Source organism: Buceros rhinoceros, unplaced genomic scaffold, assembly GCF_000710305.1.
Source record: "Buceros rhinoceros silvestris isolate BGI_N320 unplaced genomic scaffold, ASM71030v1 scaffold18098, whole genome shotgun sequence".
NCBI lineage: Eukaryota > Metazoa > Chordata > Aves > Bucerotiformes > Bucerotidae > Buceros > Buceros rhinoceros.
Genome location: NW_010425340.1, coordinates 37238 through 55418, shown reverse-complemented (window position 1 = coordinate 55418; position 18181 = coordinate 37238). Strand labels below are relative to the sequence as shown.

At 38.6% G+C, this 18181-nt stretch overlaps 1 protein-coding gene across 1 annotated transcript in view; it reads left to right on the top strand.

The window, feature by feature from the left end:
- Positions 1-1297: 1297 nt before the first annotated feature.
- Positions 1298-18181, top strand: part of FAM160B1 (family with sequence similarity 160, member B1) — a gene marked incomplete at its 5' end in the record, with an annotated part of 24339 nt that continues 7455 nt past the window's right edge. The window contains 12 exons of the mRNA XM_010141119.1: positions 1298-1376; positions 3174-3343; positions 5503-5607; positions 5954-6076; positions 10382-10675; positions 11520-11716; positions 12888-13002; positions 13108-13184; positions 13288-13480; positions 14700-14869; positions 15723-15866; positions 17643-17733. Of these exons, the coding sequence (XP_010139421.1) occupies positions 1298-1376; positions 3174-3343; positions 5503-5607; positions 5954-6076; positions 10382-10675; positions 11520-11716; positions 12888-13002; positions 13108-13184; positions 13288-13480; positions 14700-14869; positions 15723-15866; positions 17643-17733 (1758 nt within the window). The remainder of the gene's footprint in view (positions 1377-3173; positions 3344-5502; positions 5608-5953; positions 6077-10381; positions 10676-11519; positions 11717-12887; positions 13003-13107; positions 13185-13287; positions 13481-14699; positions 14870-15722; positions 15867-17642; positions 17734-18181) is intronic.

The following is an 18181-nucleotide window of genomic DNA, read 5'->3' as shown; positions in this document are numbered from 1 at the left end:
CAGTTATTAATCTCAGTTGTGGTATCTGTAGCCTCTGGGGGAAAACTTTTTCCCTGTGAGGGTTACTGAGCCCTGGCACAGGTTTCCAGAGAGCTTGTGGAATCTCCATCCTTTAGGATATGCCAGAGCCATCTGGACATGATCCTGGGCAACCACTTCTAGGCAGCCAGGCTTCAGCAGGGGTGTTAGACCAGATGATCTCCAGAGGTCCCTTCCAACCTCAGCTGCTATGTGATTCTATGAAGGACTGGACACCACAGCTTGTCAGGATGATTCAAGTCCTTATCCTTCCAAAAGGGACACACCAACTAATACATGGGATTCTTTCTGTTTGCCCACAGGTCTCATTGCTACCATCATGCCAGTGAAAACCCTTTATTTCAGGATTGCCTACAAAAGAATGACTTGAGGGCTTGATTGTCAAAAAAAAGCCTCAGGCAAATAGGATTAGGCCTCAGTAACACAGACCCTCATCTGACCTGTTCGTGGCGGGGGTCTTCCCCCTAGGATTCCTGATTTTACCAGCTCCAAACATTTTTTGTTGTGGCCACAAATTCAGCGTTTGCCTCAACTCCCGCTTTAGAGACTAGTAAGATGATTGTTGTCCTTCTTTTTTCACACACTGCCTGTTTGTGCCCATGGTGTAAAGGGCTGCAAGGCTCCCAGTTCTCAAGCTTGGTGAGGAGGGAACAGTGCTGATGTCGACTGGGTGGGAGGCTGTGCTGCAGCATGTTATTCCTGGATGCCAGTCACACCGAACCAGCCAGTCATCCCAAATTCCTCCAGAAAAGGAGAAACTTCTTTTTCCGACAGAAACCAAACAAGAAATGTATTTGTTAAACCTGTATGAAGCAGCTAGTCAGTATTTTTAAGGAGCAGAGGGAGAGCGAGAACAGAGCATACAGAAGGAGAAGATGGCGTCAAGAGCAGATGTAAAAGAACTTGTTTTTTCCTACAGGACAAAATTCTGAGATCTAAACAATTCAAACCTACATTTCTAGTGTTGTTTTGCTGTGTGAGCAGTTGTTTTTGTTGCTTCAAATAGATTGTCTGGTCATAGAGACATCACAGAGATTATGACTGAATTCACAAGCTAGGCAGCATGACATGGGGCTCATGCCGTGAATAATGTATGTAGTCCTTGTTAAAGGTAAAAAAGCACAGTGTAAGAATTGTAGCACTAGTCTGCAGCAGTTTACTTCCACGTATAAGGTAAAATTCAATTTAACCTCTGAGGAAGTATGTTTATTTCATTCCTAACTGGTTTTTGTGTGTTGGTTTTTTTCTCCCCCCATAGCTTGCACCATCCCTTCCATTGCAAGAAGATTTTGTTTACCACTGGAAAGCGATTACCCATTACTACATAGAGACATCAGGTAAAAGAAGACGACACTCTGGTTTTGTCTCTTTGTTGTAAAAACTAGCACTCCCAATTTCAGGGTTGTTAATTAGTAATTAAAAATATTGTGTACCTCCATTTCTCCCTTAAAACGCAGGCATGAAAAATGATTGAAGGAAGGGCTTGTTTCCTGAGTGCCATGTAGAGAATTGTACTTTTTCCTGTCTGACCCAGTTTGTCTTCACGTATTCTGCGTAATCTAAACAGACAACTCCAGAAATCTAGTCCCTGCTGTAAATCTTTTTATTGTTTTGCATCAGGGATTTTCTCTTTTTTTCCAAGATTTTAACAAAAGTAATTTTGTGGCTGTAGATTTTATCAGACATGTATGAATTCTGTGTACTCAGAATTAGGTATTTTTTTCTTCAGTGTCTTGCCTACATGAAAGGCTGTTTGATAACATAGCTCTGAAAAATGAATTTGTGAGACGATTTAGAACACATTTTGTTAAAACTTATCCAGACCTTACTCTGCTCTTCTTAAACTTTTCTCCAGTTTCCTACAACAGTTACGTCATGCCGAAATTTTTAATTTTTTGGTTTTAAAACTATAAGTTTTAAAAGTGAATGTTAGCATGTTTTCCTTAAGCTTATTAGTTCTGCAATTCTGCTACAGCAGCTGTTGAATCCGTGTTTGCGTCCAGGACTGGTGATCTTGTTTATATCAATATTTACACTTACAAGCTGAAACTCAACCCTTGGTTCTAAATACCCGTCTTTTGGAACGCTATGTGATGTTTCCTAAGGTAGAAATGACGGGGTGGTAGGGGAAAACTGATACCTCTGATTATGTGGTGCAGAATAAAAGCTGACCTCTCTTCTGGACTTTCAAAAGTCTTGTGAAAAACAAGTTTCCACTCAGTGGGTGTATTTTTGTCCTCTGCAGTGGGAGCAGAACTAGGAAGTTTGGGCAAAACACTCTAGGCTAACTGGCGGTTGTGATAGACCAAAGTCACTCTGACATGTCAGTTCTCCTTTGTGATCCTGTTGCCATTTGCATGCACATGACAGTTATTTTCAGATGGTTGCGTAAGAAGCAGTAACCATTTTCCTAGTGGGGTAGTTGTTCAAGTGTCATTTAGCTGAAAAAAAAATAAATAAAAAGGAAAATCTTCATGTGTGGGCGTACCCTGCAACATGTTAATGCCAGCTCCCACTGCCGGTGGCATAAATCCACAGCAGTTTCATGACTTTAGTGTGACATCAGAGTCTTACCCTTTCCTTCACGAAGTTCAACAGAATTCTGTCTTAATGCACAAGGTATAAAAGACAAATCTAAAAACTTTTGAAGAATAAATGGCATAGACTTCGGGTTTTCTTTATTGTTATCATTAGGAAAAAAAAACATTAATTATCTGGTTGGTAAGGGAACTGATCAGCTGCAAATTAAGATGATGTGAGAGGCTGTTTATAGATCTCAGAATGCTATTAAAGGAGTCAAAGAGAAAGTTAGCCAGACAGGGTGGATACTAACTGGAAGATTGAAAATTGAACCTTTCTTTTCCTAAGTAGGTTTCTGGCTGTAAAAGTTCTCCTTTTTGACTGTAATTATTTCACCTTTTCCCCATTGCAAGGTTAGATATCTGCCTAATGCATATTCCAGTTTACGTATTCCAGATATGGTTCTGAAAATTCCATTTAGATCACATTTAAAAAATTAAATGCGTCTATGATTCTTTAAATGAGTGCTCACATTTTAAAGTCTTGAGTTTAGAACTGAACTTCAGCGAGGACAGTATTTTAATCATTCTTAATTGAACATCTCTTCTGTTTAGATGACAAAGCTCCTGTGACTGATACCAACATTCCTTCTCACCTGGAACAGATGTTGGATATTCTAGTTCAAGAAGAAAATGAGAGGGAATCAGGCGAAACAGGACCATGTATGGAATATTTACTACATCACAAGATTTTGGAGACACTCTACACGCTAGGAAAAGCTGATGTATGTACTTCTCAGCAGAGCAGATTATCTTGTGTGTGAGCTCCTAATTGTAACAGGGACTGAAGTTCTGCAGCAGGTGCTGGTGTGGGACACTGAACTCTAGCAAACAGCTGTTTGTTTGTTACCAAGATATTACAGATAACAGTCTTTTACAAGGGCGATCAAAGTGAGACAACCAGTGAGATGCTGACTAAGGCAGGACCCTGAGATTTGTTACTCACCACTCTGACAACATGACTGTGAAGCTAGAAGTAGGAGAAACATTTTTGTTCAGTCTAGAATTTTTCTGGCTCCTACAGAGAGTATTAGCCCTCTGTGTCTTTTGTTAAGTGTTGGGAGATTCTTGGGTGAAAAGTGATGTATTAAATACAAATTCTATTCAGTTTTTCTGAATGTGATGAGTTATTGCTCAGAAAGACTTCCATGCCAGAAAGCGTTGATTTAAGCTGATCCCCAGACAGCTTTCACATCCGAGCCTTTGGTATGAATGCAGCCCTTGGCAGGGCGGTGTGTTCCTTTTCATGTCTGCTTTGTGGCACAGGTGAAATTGGCTTCATGGTCTTGATGCATTCTTGTTGCTATCTTTCTTGGCAGACTTACGAGCTCAAATGTATGGGGTTGGATGGATCATGGGGTGAATTAACTTGGCAGCCCTTGTGCTAGAACTTTTTGTATCATGGTGCGGATGCAGTTAGGAATGCATGGTGTATTCTGCTCCAAGGATAGATAGAGCTCTCCATGGTTTCATTCTCAGTCTGTTACATGGTGTCATGAGGTTTTAATCTACTCGATTTCACACAGAGAGACAATGCAGGGGAGTAGTTATCTCAGCCTGGGATGTTCCTTGCTCTGGAAGGACCAGAGCTCTACAATTCCTGTTACCCTACCAGCTGTCCCATGATCAGGCTAAGATACCTGATGTATTGAAAATACTTGCTCAGAAATACAGCTCATTCAGTAATCTATAAACTTGGTCAGGAAACCAAGATGAAATGGTGACATATGTGAAGCGAGTAATTAGTAGTATGTTTCTAAGAGGCGAAAGAAGTTATTTTGCACTCATGCAAATACCCCTGTGCAAGCAATTCTTGTACAGCCTGTCTTTATACTTACCACTGTGAGTTGATATATCTGAAGTAAGCATACAGTTCAGTGCTTGCAAGACGTTGCAAAGATCTGTTGCAAAAAGAGTAATATCCTTTCAAGCAATCACTTAGACTTACTGCATTATTGTAGATGCCCCCCAATGGTTCACATTTTGCCATTCTTTTCAATGGACTGCATGACAGCTCAGTGACAACTGGAGATTAATAATCTATCGATAATTACCTTGGAAGGAGAACCAGGTCTGGCAGTTGTCATTCCTGGTTGTTGCCAACCATGGTCCATTCATCTATGCAGTGAACCAGAGGAGGGGAAGTGATGTGGGTTAAAATCAACCTGTGGGGTAACAGCATTTATTAACATGGGAGAACACATTAGAGTCAGGAGGGATTTAGCTAGAAGCAAAGGCGTGTAAAGGACCACGAGCCAACAGATCTCATGGAAATCAGAAAGTACTTTCGTGTGACATGGTGCACGAGGGACAGTAGAACAAGTGACTGGATGTTCCTCAGATATTCGTGATTTATATTCTGCTGAATCTTAGAGAAAACAACAGCTTTCTCTTGTCCTGGAAGATCTGTGCAGTTATAAGTGCTTTATCTGTCTGAGGTTACTTGCTCAGGAATTAAAAAAGCCTTTTGTAGGCATTAAGATGTTTATAGTTTATCATCGTACATTTGTATGTACTGACTCACTGAATTGCTGGACGTCATGGCATAGGATTGTAATAGCTGACCAGTAGCCAATTAATTCAGAGTTCATTTCTCCTTATCACTGTATTGATAGGGAATATTTCCTGGAAAGACTGGTAGAAGTCTGCACTAGAGCAATTAACTGAAAATATAAATAATCTGAAAAAGAAAACAGTAATGAGATGCAACATTTTTGTTGATCTCTGTTGATAAAAGTAATGTGTTAACAAGTAACGATATTTTTAAAAATACTATTGGATAAATTATTGCTGTTTATGTAGCCATTTTGATTGCCAAATTTGCATCTATGTTTCTCTCCACATTTGTTACATTTTTGTTATTGTTCATCTGGTTTTGTTTTAGTGTCCTCCAGGAATGAAGCAGCAAGTTTTGGCTTTTTATACAAAACTTCTTGGGAGAATACGGCAACCTCTTCTTCCCCACATAAATGTGCACAGGCCAGTGCAGGTACTGTTCAAATTTTAAGTAAAATATATGTTTTCATTACATGTTTCTCTTATTCTGTTGTAGGTAATGGTATCTTTAATTCTTCCATTGTCAGGTGAGTTAAAGAAATTGCTCAAGTGCAGTATCAGTTTTAACGTATTGATGATTAGAGCCTTGAACTGCCACTGTAATGCAAGCATAAGTAATCAAGAAATCTTGTTCATACCGATCTAAATCTAGACCAAATGTTCAAGTCAGTAATGATACATCATTGTAGTATATATATAAAAAAATAACTCATTCCTTCATTCCTAGGGAAAGCTGTAATTTACTCCCTGTCTTAATTGTCTATTTCTTTATGTGACAGAAATTGATCAGGCTGTGTGGTGAAGTTCTGGCAACACCAACAGAAAATGAAGAAATTCAGTTTCTCTGTATAGTTTGTGCAAAACTGAAGCAGGATCCATACCTGGTCAACTTCTTCCTTGAGGTGAGTAAATCAAATCAAAATTTTCCAGACAAAATCTAATAACGAACTAGCAGTATCATGTTGTGCTTCATAGCTTAGTTTTCATTCACTCAGTGATTTTTTTTCCTGTGATATTAGAAGTTTGGGGTTTTTTTTTTGCTTCCAAAGACTTATACATCAGATTGTTTTTACTAGAATTTCAGTCAGGGCTCACAAATATACCTGCCTGAGGCAGTAGTGAAACTGCCTTTAGAGCAGGGGTATGAATTGTGACGTAGAACACAGTGTGAGAGAGATCTTGGTGTTCTCATGTTGTTTTGCCTTCAGCCCAGCAAGGGCTAAGGGACAGATGGCATAGGGTGTTGAAACCCTGCAAGTTGCTAAGTTTTCTGCAGGATTGGGCCCTTGTTTGTTAGTGACACATATGGTCTAGCTGCAGTGCCAACTCACTATCTACAATATGACATTATTTTCTATCTGTAAGAAAGCCAAATAGCTTTACTTCCTCTTCAAACTTAACATGTGGCATTGATGAAATCAGTGGTAGGAGAAAGAATTTCTAGACCGAGTTTCTGTTCCCATTAGAAGGAACATATTCATTTATAAAAGTCCATTTGGAAATGCCTCCTGCTCCCACGTTGATGTTTCCTGTGGTGACACAGTATCTGCTAAGCATGCGATACATAGGTGAACGGATGTAGATCCAGTGTCCTTCAGGAATGTTTCACAAGTTTCCTCAAACAAGATCTGTGACAGCAGAGGCTGCTGAACTGCCAAGATACGTTATTTTCCACTGAGTATATAAATATCACAGAGAAGTTGGTAGTAAAGAATCCATCTTGGGTTTATTTTTACCTTAACTAAATACCACCCTGATTGCCATCGTATCCACTGTAGTTGTACAGCAGTAGAAATGGTGTAAGGAGTGAAAAGTTAGTGTTTAAATGTTAGAAGCACTCAGGAGCAAACTACTAGATACATTACATACAGAATATGATAGAAGTCCAAACCAGGATTACTTGTAATATCGTTTGTGTAAGCTGTATAGTTTGAAAAGAACCCTCTGAGTGCCTTTGAAATAATGCCCTTGAAATCAAACCTGAGAGCCCCAATCATAAGAACTACCAGTGTTTTGTCAGGCATTAGTGTTCTTTACCAAAATAGCATGATCACAATATTAAAAATCAGACATGGAAAAGCAGATTATTCTGAATTTCAACGAGATCTCTCATTTCACAAAATGCTGTCTGTAGAGTTTAGGCGAACTGCAGAACATTTCTTTAGCTCCTGTTTCCTTCACAAGTAAATGCTGTAGCTGAAGGCATATGACTTCACAACTTCTGGTGGTTGTTTCCAGATAAGGTATTTGAGGTACAGAATTGTCCTTTACTAGAAGAGAATATTCTGGTTATTCACATCTATGCCTCTTAGAGGTGCTGTTGTGACTTGCTAGCAGTTTCCGACCTTCAAATGCATGACAGGGTAAATTGACAGAATTTTGCGTGGCGTTTATCTCTCAAATCTCCAACACTTGTAAACGGAAATGCAGATGCATCTCTCCAAAGCAGCCTGTTTGTATCTGTTAGTTTTGCTTCCTTCTTTGACTGTTCCTGATCAGTTTCCACAGTATTTTATGAAAGAAAAAACTGAGTATGTACAAGCCCAGGATTTCCTTTGTATAATTCCATATCAAATAGTTTGTTGATAGAATGCTGCTTATATATTAGTAAAATCTGTCACTCCTGTTGCTTAACCAATAAGGCTGTGTGGCGTAACTGTATCTCTGGGGCAAGTTACTCTTGTTGTGGAAGTAAGAACTGAAAGAACTGTATTCTACTCTCTTAACCCTTTAAAATCCACATGCTCATTTTACTTTGGCTTAAATTTATTCTTTAAATTGAGTTTTTCTTGTTATTGTGTAGAGAAGAACATACATAGGAATGTTTGATTTATTACATCTATCTCAGTTATTATTTTATACTAAACTTGTTACCTCATATTTTTGCTTATTTGTTTATTCCTTAGTTGCCCCATCTCATCTCATCCCTTCTCAGGCAAGATACTCCTTGCAACTGATTGTTCTGTGCAAAGGAACAAGTGATTCTCTGTCTTTCAATTTCTGCTCAAGACCTTAAACAAGTTCTAATACGGTGTCTGTTAAAAAGCTGTACCTTCATAAAATGAGTGATAGTTTCATTATTCACCACTATTCATTTCAACTTTCGTTACTACAGATTACCAGCTTTGGATTTCTCACTGTGAATTAAGTGGGGGTTCTCATTCGCTGTGAAATCACTCAATTTTTTTTACAGAATTCTTTTAAAATCTCTCTGAACTTAGGCATGCTGTCATCCACCACAGATTTTGAAACTTTAATAGTTACATATTACGAAAATAAAAAAAATATATAGTTTTTTATTGTCTGCTCTCCGTTGATGCTGAATTCACTTAGAGGAGTGCTTTGTCTAGAAAGCGTTTGAATATGTGTTTTATGTAACCTTTTCTATTAGGTCATTCAGGATCCTGTTTTGCACCTTTACAAGAGGCAGGTGAGCAGCTAAGCTGCAGAATTGCATGATTAGACAACAGGAAGCTTAAATAGATGCAAAATCTCTGCCTCTGTGTTACTCAGTGTACAGACTGTGTTGTGACACCTGCCGATGTAAGAGGAATGAGCTATGGACAAATTTCTAGGGACATTTATGAGTTTATATATGTTAGGTCTGCTTCTCAATGCCTTAGCTAAACAAACTGTGGCCTTTCAATTGGCAGAAGGGTCTAGACATGAGGTAATAGGCCAATGTTAAGATAAAATATGTATCATACAAAATATTATCTGATTTTTGAAAAAAGTAGCTTTTCTCTTTGGTAACCCTGCCTGCTCTCTGAGTAGCGCCAGCAATGGTGTATAGTCCAGGACTGAAATGCAGGTCCAGCCTTCAGCTCTGCTTTTTGTGCATGGCTCGTTGTTGTGCTTCAGATATTCCCAGGTGTTGGTAAAATACATGGGAGGATGCTGGAGGACTTCAGAAGGTTTAGGAATAGACAGGCGTGGTTCAGATGGCCACATTTTGGTTGCTTTGGAGCCTTACACATTTCACGCTGTTAAAAAAAATATACGTGTTGAAGGTTTAATTTTTCTACTGTAGTCAAAAATCACGCTTGTTTTTTAGCCTGCAGGGTGCTGCTTCTAGCTCTGGGCTGCCTCTCCAGGGAGCTGGTTTTAGAGTGTGTAACATTCCGTGCAAATTCGCCACAATGAATGCACGGCAATCAATCAGGAATTCACAGCCTTTCTCTAGTTTGCTGCCTGAGACTGCCATGTAGTTAGTCCCTGCTGGTTTGTATGTACTAAACTCCATCAACCCCAAATGGCTACTCTTTTAAATTATTAATACTTGAGATGTATTTATAATAATTTTGTTGCTATCATAGAGAAGGGGAACCAGTTGGATTTATAATCTCACTACTGTATTCACTTGAAAAAATGTCTTGTACTGAAGTCTAATTTATGGTTCTAATAACGTATTACTCACCTGTGCTTATGCCAGAAGAACACTGAATTCTTGCCTTGCTCTCAGTTTTTTTCACAGTATCACAGAGCACAAATTTAAATGTCTTTTTATGTGCTGGAGACAGATTTATGGAAAAGACAGATGGGTTGCTTTCTTTCAGGCTAAGTAGAGGTGCCTTGCAGCTTTCAAGAAGGTTCTCTGTGATCTGTTATAGTACCCAGTGCTCAATCCTAACTTCTCGCATCCTCTGTCCATTCAGTCAACTCAACTTTTTCTTCATGAGAAACAACTTGGGAGTACCCTGCTGTCATAAAAGACATGTCTTTTCCTTTCCTGTTGGAGATGAAATCTCAAGAAGTTTAGAATGAGTTTAATTGTATGACTCCAACTGGAAACAGTGTTTCAGACATTAGATGGATTTAAGGACTTGGCTTGGAAGGGGTTGTTCTATACTCTGTCCTAAGGTCTAAAGGTGCACTAATAAGGTAAATGAAAAAATTCTGTCAAATAGTGGGCAAATCAAGTGAATATGCCTTCAGTGGTGGAGAGGAAAAGATGTCATCTCTTAGTAAATGGCATATTCAGCCCTGAAGCAAAATGGTACAGGATTTAAGAGAAATTTAAGCGGATTAAAAAACGTTCTAGGTTTAAAAACTCCACAATCCCGCAAACCATTATGTTCTGCATGGTTACAGTATCCAGCTTTGTAGAGAACTGCTTCAAATGCTGATGTAAAAAATTTGCTTTTAGTAAATTTCTGCTTCAGGATGAACAGCAATTTCACTGTGTAATTCCAAAAAATGCTTTGCAGAGTAAATTAAAAGCAATGGCGTCCAAAGGATCAGCAAGTGTAATCACAGAAGACATGCTAAAAGGCCAAGACTCTTTGACAACAGACACAGGACAGCCTGCTCAGCCTGAGGAAATGCCCAGTGCTGCTGGAGCAGAGCAAATGGAGAGGGAAGATGACCTTGCACAACAGGCGGATGATCTCTCTTTCAGTCTGGATGAGCTAAATGTCATGTCACCACCGGAGTCGTTGACTGTCTGTCCAAATCAAGACTATAATTTAGTGAATTCTCTACTAAACCTCACTAAAAGTCCCGTGAGTGGGTTTCTTTGTCCTGTTTAATGTGATTGAATGAAATAGTTCAGATGCTGTGTGAATCGGGCATGAATATACATGTATGTACACACTGTATTTTAGCTACAAAAGGTAAAACGAGGTTTGTTTTGCAGGCAGCGTTTGTAAACTGGCAATTTCCTTTGCCAATTCAGATTGAAGTAAAAATACTGTTTTAGAAAATTAAAATTGTTTGTTGTTGGTAATGTGTTTTTTGAGCAATTTATGTAGGATGCTGCATGTTTCACAGACAAGCTACACAGGATAATCATTAGGTTAAATATATCACGAGAGAATATTTTAAAAACTACCTTCAATTGTACTGACTTCACTGAAGCCATTTGTTTTGTAAAGGCACTGGGCTATCTCTAGAGGTTTCATTTCTTTTAAAAACAACTGCTATATGTCTTACCCAGCTCCATCCTCAAATTCATGCTCAGATTCTTTCAGAAAACTTAGAGGAGGAGTGGGTAAGCCTGTAATTGCTACCGCAGTGTTGAGAGCAGAAAATCAAATGTACTCGTTACTTTAAGCGATAGTTTACATCTTCTAATATCTTGGTCTTAAGCTGACCTGCGGTACTAGTTCTGTCAACCTGGAGGTTGCAGTTGCATTTGTAGCATTTGGCATGGATTCAGGTGAGACCCTGTATTTTGTATCACCCAAATTCACTAGAATTAAGTTTTAATGACTGAAAAGGCAACAAAACCAAATGCATCCACTCACTGGAGGGGAATGGGAAGGTTTTATTTGGGAGATGTTTGCTTCTTGATTACAAGTGAGCCTTGTTCACCTTCTGATTAATTCTTCCATGCCCTTCTGCCAGGACGGCCGGATAGCAGTGAAGGCCTGTGAAGGCCTCATGCTTTTGGTGAGTTTGCCAGAACCAGCAGCTGCCAAGTGCCTGACTCAAAGCACTTGTTTATGTGAATTGTTGACAGACAGGCTGGCCACCCTCTACAAAGCCCTGCCTCAGTCACTGGATCCCTTAGACATTGAAACAGTGGAAGCAATTAACTGGGGGTAAGAATTTTATTTTTGTATTTAATACCTAAGGTGACTTTACATGCTTCGCTGAAACTGATTTTCTCTAGGTAGATAAGATGTGTAAAATATTCACACCCCTATGCTAAAGTCCCAAGAGCAGAGCAGAGATACCAGCTGCAGCATAGTGGTACAACTTCAGGTGTCCAGAGTACACGTGATTCCTGACCTGGGGCCAGGCTGGGCTGCCAGTTTTACAGAGATTCCTCAGGGGACAAGTTTTTCCACTGAATTACGTTAGCAGACTGTGGTGGCATAGCTGTAGTATCAAGTACAGATTATTTTCTTGTTCAGATGTCAAGGATTTAGGAAGCGTAAACTTTTCCCTGTTCACATGAGCACTGTAAGCTGCTGCAGGGGGCAGGAAGGGTCTTGTTGATAACAGGCTGTTGTTGCAAACTTTGCAGTTAAAAAGGAGGAAAGAGTTACTGTATAACTGATCGGCCTGAAGGAAAGGATTCATGCCTGATACCCTAAGTGCCTGCTTGTTAGGTTCTGAAAACACTTCTCTTGCCCACTCTGCTCTCATTATTGTGAGTTGCTCATGATCTATTGGTACTGAGACTAGAATTAGTTTTTGCAAAATACCTACCAAAATTTATCATGGTTGGAGTTTGAAGTTATAAAGGAAAGAAGCACAGCTTCGAGTAGTGGGATGAAATAGTTATTGGACTGCTTTGCCACAGAAAATGGTGAATTTGTTATTCCTTAGAGCCTTTAAATTGAGGCACCTGTTTTTTTCTTAAAGATACAATCTTGTCAGATATACACTGTGATTTTGGTGGACTTGATTGAGGTCACTTAGAGAGTAGAGAAGAACAATTGCCTTCATTTTATGGTTCTCTGACTACAGGAATTATTGATTTCAGTTTCTGTCGTCTGTGTTTCCTGGGGGAGCACAGACTAGGTGATCAGCGTTCCCTTTGGACTCAAGAAAAACTTACCAAGCAGAGTTTTTCTGCTCTACATACTGTGTGTCCTTCAGTGTACCACTGAAAACCTGCTAGATTAGTAGAGACCAGCAGAAAAGCTATTTTAATGTTCAAATCATTGCAAGCAGATTATTAATTATCCTGTTAAGTTCAGTAAAAATGAAGACAAAGGTTCTTCAATCACTTGTCGACTAAGTATTTTTCCCTGTGTTCTCTAGTTTGGATTCCTATAGCCACAAAGAAGATGCATCTGCTTTTCCAGGGAAAAGAGCGTTGATTTCGTTTCTTTCATGGTTTGACTACTGTGATCAGCTCATCAAAGAAGCACAAAAGGTTTGAAATGTTTACAGATGATACAAATACATGCAGCAAATAAGTGGTTCCAGTTGTTTGTTAGCTTTTGTGTTTGAGACGTACCATTTTGTACTTTTGTTTCAGACTGCTGCTGTTGCTATGGCAAAAGCTGTGCGGGAACGATTTTTCATTGATGTTATGGAACCCCAGCTGATGCAAACGTGAGTAGCATCCTGCAAGACACAGCAGAACAGAATCTGATTTGAGCTGGGGTTTTTTCAGCTGAGATTCACTACGCATCTGACATGAAATTTTTTTGTTCAGTTCAGAGATTGGAATCCTCACATCAACTGCACTACTGCATCGCATTGTTCGACAGGTGACTTCAGATGTCCTGCTGCAGGAAGTAGTTTATTTTATACTTGGAGAACAGAGGGAGCCAGAAACTTTGACAGACATCAACAGGCATCCATTGCGACACAGGTTAATCGAACACTGTGATCATATTTCTGATGAGGTGAGAAGTGATAATGGTATAATAATGTCTTCTGGCCAGTTCTGTCTTGCGTAGAGTCTGTAAAAATGCCATCCTGAGGTCCTTTCCTGTTTCTGACAGCTAACTTTTTTGGTCAAGGAATAGAATTCTGACTGACAGCCCTATAAATTCCCTTTAGAAAATGAAAGTCAAGCTGTTCTGTCCAGTTAGCATACCATTCCCATGAATAAAGATTCTTTGCTAAATTTGCTTGCCCCCGGGCAATACCTAGTTAGGCTTGCTCATCCGTAAGAGGGCAAAATCCATTCCTGTAATTGCATTATAACTCTTGCTTTGTTATATATTGCTTCTCTACTTTTTTCCATGTTATGTCAATTCTGTCACACTATCACTTCAGTCAAAAACTTACTATTTTTTTTATAAAGTAAGTTTGGTCAGAGAATATACACAATGCCAGTTGAAAGATAGTATGATAACTGTAAGCACTCTACACGCAGCAAACATTGTTAAAATAATTTACTTCAGTAAAATCCCTCCTCAGGAGCTGCTTGTTCTGTGTTTTCGTGAAACAGCCTCCACTCTACTTTCTCAAATAAAACTTGAGCTTGCCTGAAATATAGATCTGTGCCTTCATATTAATTTTTTTCAGTCTGTTTACCTGCTCACCATGTCAGAATGGGTTATCTGTGTAGAATAGTTGATCTCTGCGAAGCTGAGTGCTCTAAAGAGTCCTTAAAAACTGCCTCTGTATTGCTTAAAGTCAGTCTCCTTTCAAAAGCCTACATAATGTCTCCATGTAACAATCTTAGTCCATAGTTCTAGTCACAATATCCCTGTATTACTTTGTTTTATTCTGGGTATTTATTACTAATTTAAGTCATGTTCTGTGTCTCACTTGCACAGTGACAACCATCTTCCAGCATGGGTTTGATTGTAATATGGAAAGCCAAGGTGTGAGTTCTCTGGGTGTTCTTTGTGTTGTTACTTTGGCAGATGTTAGAACAGGTTTTGTTTTACAGGGAAAAAATACATTCGTCTATTGATTTTCAAATGTATGTGAACCCTTCATCCATGTTTATACCACATTTAGCATAATAATTTCCTAATTTTTCTTAGGATTTTTGCTTTCTTCCATAATGTAAATAATTGCGGTGTTCTAGGATGTACAAACCAGATGTATGGCAACAAGCATAAGTCAGCAGTGCAACAGTTTATTGAATTTTTACTTTTTACGTTGCAGATCAGCATAATGACTTTAAGAATGTTTGAGCACCTTTTGCAAAAACCCAATGAGCACATTCTTTATAATTTGGTTCTGAGAAATTTAGAAGAAAGAAACTATATGGAATACAAGCCTCTTTGTCAAGAAGATAAAGATGTGGTAGAGAATGGACAGATTGCAGGAGCAGTGTAAGTGTCTTTTTACGGCAAGTTTTCACAACAGCTGACTTGTATCTTTATTTTTAGAACAAAACAGGGATTTTTTTTGGTAATTGAAAGAAAAGTGAGCATAGATAGCACTTCGAGTGCTCCATATATTAATCCATATCCATAAAGAGATACAGACATTACTCTATCAACCACTTACGGAAGTTTTTAGAACAATAACAGAAAAGCTAAAATTATCAACAGCCTCTTTCCAGAAAAATAAGCACTCAAAGCTCTTCATATATCAATTTACTTATGCATCTAGCTCAAATCTATACGTATTTGTATTGTTTTCAGTGAGATTATTCTTGAAGTCAATCACTTGCTTACATTTATGTTCTCGAATAATTTTTGATGGAGAACTCTTCTGGGACACTTGACATAAAATCCTTTTAAATACCCTGTATAACTCTTGTAACTCCATTTTTTATTGGTGGACACTAGACACCCCAGCTGTTTTGAACATCTTGATGTAGGTATTTCTGAGACATCTAAAATAATCTAATGATTTCCTGGAGTATAACTCTTTCTCATGTGAAGAATATGGGTAAAGAGTTGAGTGATGTAATGCAGTGGTATTGTACGAGTCAGAAATGTCTGGCCTGTTGCTCAGATTAAGAGGTTAATGCTTTTTCTTCAAAGTTTGCTGGGAGTTTGACAAGTTTGTATTTCAGCATATTAATTAGGTAAAAAGATATGCATATGATAGCATTCTGGAAGCTTTCCTCATTGTTTAGAGAATTAAAATAGAAAGCATGCCTTTTGACCCAGAAATTTTCCTGCCTTCCATACCATTCTGTGAATGATTATGTTTCTGTCTAATATAATCTCACAGAGACCTAGAGGAAGATCCGTTATTTACTGATCTGTCTCCAGATAACACATTGTCAACTCAGGAGTGGCTCAGTGCTTCTCCACCTGTCAGTCCAGAACATCCAAAAAATGACGGGAAGACTGAAGTTCATAAGATTGTAAATAGGTAAGTTGAAACACTTGAAGAACTCTCTGACTGTGTGGGTGTCTGCACACATTGTTCAAATTAACTGTACTCCATAATGGATGTTACTCTGTGCCAGCTGGTAAAATGACTCCACAGAAGGAAATTATATGTCATTTTATCAGAAAGCTACTTCTGAAAGATTAGAGCTTACAATAAGTAAAAATAATTCAACAGAAATGAGAAAAATAGAAGAACTTTACAGCTTATAGTCTAGTTGAATACTCAGAATTCATGATGAAAACCTCACTGATTATAAAACTTCCTTTCCTCAAAAATATTTGCTGTACTTAAACTGCTGTTAAAGGACTTGACCTTCCTGGAGAACTCTGGGGAATCTTGCCCTAAATGTTATAGGGGAAAAAAACCCCTCAAACTTCCTATATTTTCTCAAACACATAAATAAAAGTAAATAATTGCCCTGCTAGAGATAACCTTCTGCTCCCTGAAAATCAAGGGGCACCTCTGTCACCTGTAACATGCCTTTGTGCATGGCAGACTTACTGTGACTTGGGTATCACAGTAGAGAGGACAGGCTGTGCTCTGAGCAACTTAGTGCTGGTAATTCTCTTAGAAACTGATACTAGGACAAGGGCTGTTTGCTCTTTTAGTACATGGTAGCAACGCAGCACTGGTATTTCAGAGCTGACCCATCTACTTACCCAGAAATAATCAAAGGTGTTAGCCGGGGGAAGCAGACAGCCCGAGGACAGCCAGCACAGAGCGGCGCGGTCGCTTCTTGCCCTCTTTCTCCCGGTACTGCTATTTATAGTTTATGGTGGACATGGTTTGAAGCAAAGATGCAAAGAACACTTGCCTAAATTCACCTCACGCAACCTCCATCAGTGCATAGAAATGTTTTCAGGATTTGCAGTGGTTTGCAAATTTTTTTTTTTTTTTTTTTTTTTTTTTTTTTAGAAAAGAATTTTTCCAAATTTTTACATTATAATCTTTAAGTTCACAGCTTTTTTTTTTTTTTTTTTTTTTTTTCAGATAAGATGTACTCCATATTTCTACATATAAATCTTACAGGAACCTTCAGCAGTTCTTGGGGTGTGGAGAAAGCTGAAATTTGAAAACAGGGTCCAAAGACTGAGTTTTATTTTGCTGTCCAGAAATTTTAGGGTTTTATATTTATTTTTTAAAGACAGTTCCTCTCTAATAAGATTCCGAATTTCCTGATGCTTTTTAGGTCAGATATTGCTGAAGTGATAAGGACATAAAGTATTTGCACTACATCCCTGGGCAAAGGCAATGGTATGCGTAACTGGGACATTTATATGCAAGTATTCCTGTATGTTCTCAGACGTTTGGTTTTTACCACAACAAACTATGATAACTAAAACTACCTATGCAGTAGGTTAAGAAGAATATTAACTAATTCTCATTCTCTTTTGGCTCATTTATTCTGCAGTAAATTTTCCATATGCTGTACTAAGATGGAGTCTGACCTTTAGCAAATACTTGACCCAGTTATGAATATTCCTCTTGATCTCCATTCGGTCTCCTAATTCTCAGAAAATACCTCTAGTGCTAGATACAAAGGTTCTGAAGTATATATTACAAACAGTACTTGGACTAGACATGCTCAGATAGATTTGGTATTCTCTGTTCCTCACGTAACGTTATGGTATAATCTGAGGATTAATAGTCCAGACAGATGGGTTCTGTGCACACTGTTACAGATGGAGAGAAGGTGTTGATCTGGTGCTCTGTGGATTGTAGGTATTCATTGATGTGCTTTTCTTTTCTGTTTAGTTTCCTCTGTCTTGTACCTGATGAAGCTAAGTCATCGTACCACGTGGAGGGTACAGGCTATGATACTTACCTCAGAGATGCCCACAGACAAGTAAGTCAGTGAAGTCTTCCTTTGTCCTTGAGAATTTGAAATGCTGATGGGAATTTACGGATGGTTCTATAAATAGTTTTACTAAATGCATCTTTTGGTAATGGAAGATGGGAAAATTCAATTTTTATTTTCTAGCGAAAACTTACCTTTGGAGATCTTTTGACGGTGAATCCACCTAGTGGGAATAATGGATGACATTAAGTGCATTAATATTCATATAACCAATACACTGAGAGAAGATCTGAACTGCAGATAGATTCTTAATTTGCTTTTGCATTTATCTGCATTCTCTAGGAGAATTGCCTGCCAAGCTGTTGGAAAGGATTAAAGGGAAATTAAAATGCTGCATAGGAGTTATGCAATCTGTGACTTTAAAAATAAAGGCTCATCGCAGGGAATGCGCAGCCTGAGGCATTCGGGTTTGAAGTTGGGAGTTTTAGCTGGTAGG